The 4,092-nt window shown below is 53.0% G+C and overlaps 1 protein-coding gene across 1 annotated transcript; it reads left to right on the forward strand.

Moving 5' to 3' along the window:
* The first annotated feature begins 747 nt into the window (after positions 1 to 747).
* On the forward strand, positions 748 to 3,470 carry LOC124658548. Its single transcript, XM_047196806.1, has 6 exons — positions 748 to 759; positions 941 to 988; positions 1,429 to 2,583; positions 2,667 to 3,037; positions 3,145 to 3,205; positions 3,339 to 3,470. Exons 3-6 carry the CDS (start codon positions 1,486 to 1,488, stop codon positions 3,468 to 3,470), a joined length of 1,662 nt encoding a protein of 553 aa, XP_047052762.1. The 5' UTR covers positions 748 to 759; positions 941 to 988; positions 1,429 to 1,485.
* Positions 3,471 to 4,092: the final 622 nt, after the last annotated feature.

Raw genomic sequence — 4,092 nt, forward strand, 5'->3', positions numbered from 1 at the left:
TTGGAACAACAATCATGAGGTGATAAACCCCATAAATAAACAGGCTAAAAGCTCTCCACATGTTCCAAATACTATTCTTCTACACCCTTCCCTCCATGATCCAGAGAAAGGACCCTGTGGCTGGCCCCCATGCCCTGTCCGTCCTTTTTCGCTTTGCTACGTATGGGCGATGGCCACTTTCAGTTTTTGGTATGCATTAAACGCCACTGCCCCCTCCTGGGGGTAGGACCCGGCCTGGTTCTTGGTGGCTTGCGAGGATAGATAGATAGAGAGAGGGAGGCCCTGAGATCTCTCCTGATCAGTGCCAAGATCACCCGAGGGGCCTGCTTGCTTTCCATCATCCGGTCCAAGTGGGCGTCGATCGTCTTTCTCCCTCGTGCTTGTTCCTGAGCATGATAAAACCCCTCCCTGACCTCCTCCAACTGCTCCCTGCTTCGAGAGTACTACTAGTAAAAGGGAGAGATCGCCTCAAGGTCGTCGTCTCAATCCACAGCCCCATTCGTTCGCATTGTAGGCGTTCTATTAGGAAATGGTCTCCTTGCCATTTTAGGTTGCATGTCCTAATTCCAGCTTCTCCTTCTCCCTGTTGATTGCCTCTTCCATTGAAAAGCTTGTTGCTGGCAGCTCATAGGCCGTCGCCCTCGCTAGCTCCTGACTTTCGGGTTCCAATCTCTCCAGGCGACTAGCTAAGAGTTGTTGGTTTGGCTGCTCATAGCTAGGCCGTCGCCGTCGTCGGCGCTTTCTCCATGATTTTGTAAGGTTTGGCTACTGATTCCTAGCTCCTCTGTCTTTGGAAAGCTTCGTGAGCTGTGTCCACTTTGTTTTGCCAAGATAGCTTCGCTTCTTGTATTCTTACTCTTTCGATTGCTGTTTCTTTGTTGGAATGGAAGATCTCTAGTGCTTGGTACTGTTGATTCTCATGTGCTTGTATATTTGCTAGGAGCCTAGGACATGAGAAAAAGAGCCCAAGGGAATGTGGAATGAGCAGGTGGATAAGCACAATTTCTTATGAGTGGCTACTGTAACTGAAATGCCCCTAGCCTTTACCCAATTATTCTGGCGCTTTTCCAGTTCTGCCCCGTTTCAAAAATTCAGAACGAACACCCTACTTTACTGCATGCTTTTGGAGTTTAGGTGACTCTTTTTTAGATCAGCTATGCTTTAGATGACTGTATTTCTGTGCATTGGCTAGCAGATAGGTGATTTCTTTTAACTTCCCACAAAATAGGTGAAGTTTTCCTCCTCATGTATGAATGGGATTGGCTTTTGTGCAATTTAGTGTGCATTTGTGCTACAATGTGCACAGTGGATTACCTTGCATTTTTCTACTTTGTAGGAGGAACAATCTGCTAACTGTGCCCCGAGCAGCGTTAATGTCAGTCACCAATTATTCGGCTCATACTATATTCTGCTACTGCTTTGTTTCAGGTCTTTTTAAATTAGCGCAAGATTTGGCCTTTGGCGACTTCCAAGCTACCACCGAAGATGTCCAGTAATCCATCTTATCAGCCGCTGGGATTCGAGGCCATGAACATTTGTTTCTTCGGCAGCGGCATGATCAGTTCCGAAGCACCCTTCTTCTACCCGAGCATGGCGCACGATCTGAGCTTCGGCTCCGGTGATCCAGCCGGAGGCGGGGGAGCAGCAGACGTAGCGGCGCATTACGCGGCGAACAACGCGATGATCACTTCGCCGGCGAACCAGCTGGTCTGGGCTGCCGCCGCTCCCTCGCAGGACAGCCACCACGCGAGCATGTCGACGGAGGAGATGAACGACGACGCCTACGCCGTCGTCCCTGGCGAGAGCTGCAGCACCGTGCACTCCATGCCCCCTCCAGGCGTTGCGGGCTTGCCGGACTTGTTCCAGTACGGCCCGTCAGATGTCACCATTGCTCAGCCGTCAAAGATGGCCAAGCTGATTACCGGAGAGCCACTCTGCAGCTGGCCCTACGCCGGGCCAAGCGCTGCGTCGATCCACGACCCGTATTACCTGACGGCGTTCTCCGCCGGCACCGGCTTTCGGGACCCGCCGGCGAGCGGCCTCTCTCTTGGGCTACGAGCCCAGTCTTCCTCGGTGACCATGGCGAGCCTGCCGGACCTGTCCTCGGAGGTGAGCTGCTCCGGCCTGTCCCACGTGAACAGCGAAGGCTTTGGCTATCAGCAGCCTCAGACCGCGAGGGCTCACCCTGGCACCGGCCTGTTCCAGCTTCCTCCTTACGGCGATGTCGGTGCCGGCGGCGACGAGCTGCGGCACGTGTACCCACAGCTACACTCGAGGCCAGCGCACTTCTCGCAAGTGCTGCCGCGGTCGGGATACGCGCACATTGTCCAGGAGTTGCTGAATGGGTTCGCCAGCTGCCTTCTGAAAGATGTGCCCGAGAATATGGCTGACGATTCAGTCAGTGGCATTGGCAGCGAGGCGAGCCTGTTGCTCTCGTCGAGCTGCTCGGCGAGGACGCCGTCCTCGGTAAGCTCCAACCAGCTCATGCTCACCTCCGACGAGCACCGGCAGGACACCGCGGACGGCGGGAGGTGGACGGAGGCCCAGAGGTTGAGGAACGATCTCCTGGAAATATTACAGCTGGTGAGCTCCTGAATTTCTTCTGGCATGCAGTTCGCACTGTAACTTCTTCAGTAAAATCTGATGGCAGAGCATGATGGGTGCAGATGGATCAAAGGTGCAACCGGTGCTTCGATGACATCCAGACCACGGCGACCAAGTTCAGCAGCATGGTGGCGCATCCAGGCGGCGGCGTCATCGCCGCGCCACCGTTCGCGCAGCGCGCGGTCTCCGCAATGTACCGGAGGCTCAGGAAGCGGATCACGGGCCTGATCATGGTGTCCGGCCGCGGGGAGCCGTCGTCGTCGTCGTCGCTGGCCGAGAAGGAGCGGAGCTGGGAGTCAGCCTTCATCCAGAAGCACTGGGCGCTGCACCAGCTCCGGCGCGGCGACCAGCAGTCGTGGCGGCCCCAGCGCGGCCTGCCGGAGAAGTCCGTCGCCGTCCTCAAAGCCTGGATGTTCGAGAACTTCCTCCGCCCGTAAGTTTCAGATGCCAACATTTTTCTTTGCTGAACATGAGTGCGTGACATCTCGGTTTACAACTGAAAACTTTACGAGAAAGCACAATCTAATGCCTCGTTTTCAGGTACCCGAAAGACAACGAGAAGGACATGCTGGCAGCGAGGAGCGGCCTGAGCAGGAGCCAGGTACAATCTCTCAGGGCTTTTCACCATGAATTTCTGTTATTAAATTGGAACAAGAATCCCACATCGTGAGTTGTGAATGTTTCTTTTTCGATCAAAAGTTATGAATGTTTCTGAGCTGCTGAAATTTTGCTAGGTCTCCAACTGGTTCATAAACGCGCGCGTGCGCCTCTGGAAGCCGATGATCGAGGAGATGTACGAGGAGCTCAAGAAGAGCTCGGAAGGCAGCAAGATCGAGCATCTGACCAAAGATGTCGTTAGAACTTAGAAATGGCCGGCTAAGGTTGAAACTAGGCTGAGAGCTTCTGTATAAGCATTGTCTCTATAGAAACTTTCAACCGTTGCAGCCCATGAGCATGTCTCTGGCTACTGTTCATCTGACCATTATCTATGCAACATTGTAAATTTTCCAGCCGAGTTGCAAGTAATTAGAAATATTTTGTTCTATAAGGGCATCTCGAGGCTGCACGATCTACACAGATCCAAAGTGTCCATTTGTGTCTATAGAAAATGGGTAAACCCAACGCCACACGAGCTAACTTATATGTTCATATCGACGTATTTGCGGTCTAAATTGAAGGAAACAATGCTTCGGCGTGGATGTGCATCGGACTGTTTTGCTGTCCGCCCTGCCCCCCCCGGGTCATTGACACAAGATAATAACTAGTTATATATTTTTGGCCAAAATAATCATCTTTGCACAAATGGTTAAATGATTAGATAAACTAAACTACGCTGCCAGTCTCTACTTGCCGTCGCACGGCCTACCACGACCGAGGCTACTCGTAGTCACACTGCCTACTGGTCGGTGTACCCTAACGGTCTGGCGCCGTCGGCTTGCATAATGGTTCGGCACTATCGGAGCTCAGCCGCGAGAGGGGTAAATCTCT

Source organism: Lolium rigidum, chromosome 1 (genome assembly GCF_022539505.1).
Source record: "Lolium rigidum isolate FL_2022 chromosome 1, APGP_CSIRO_Lrig_0.1, whole genome shotgun sequence".
Classification (NCBI taxonomy): domain Eukaryota; kingdom Viridiplantae; phylum Streptophyta; class Magnoliopsida; order Poales; family Poaceae; genus Lolium; species Lolium rigidum.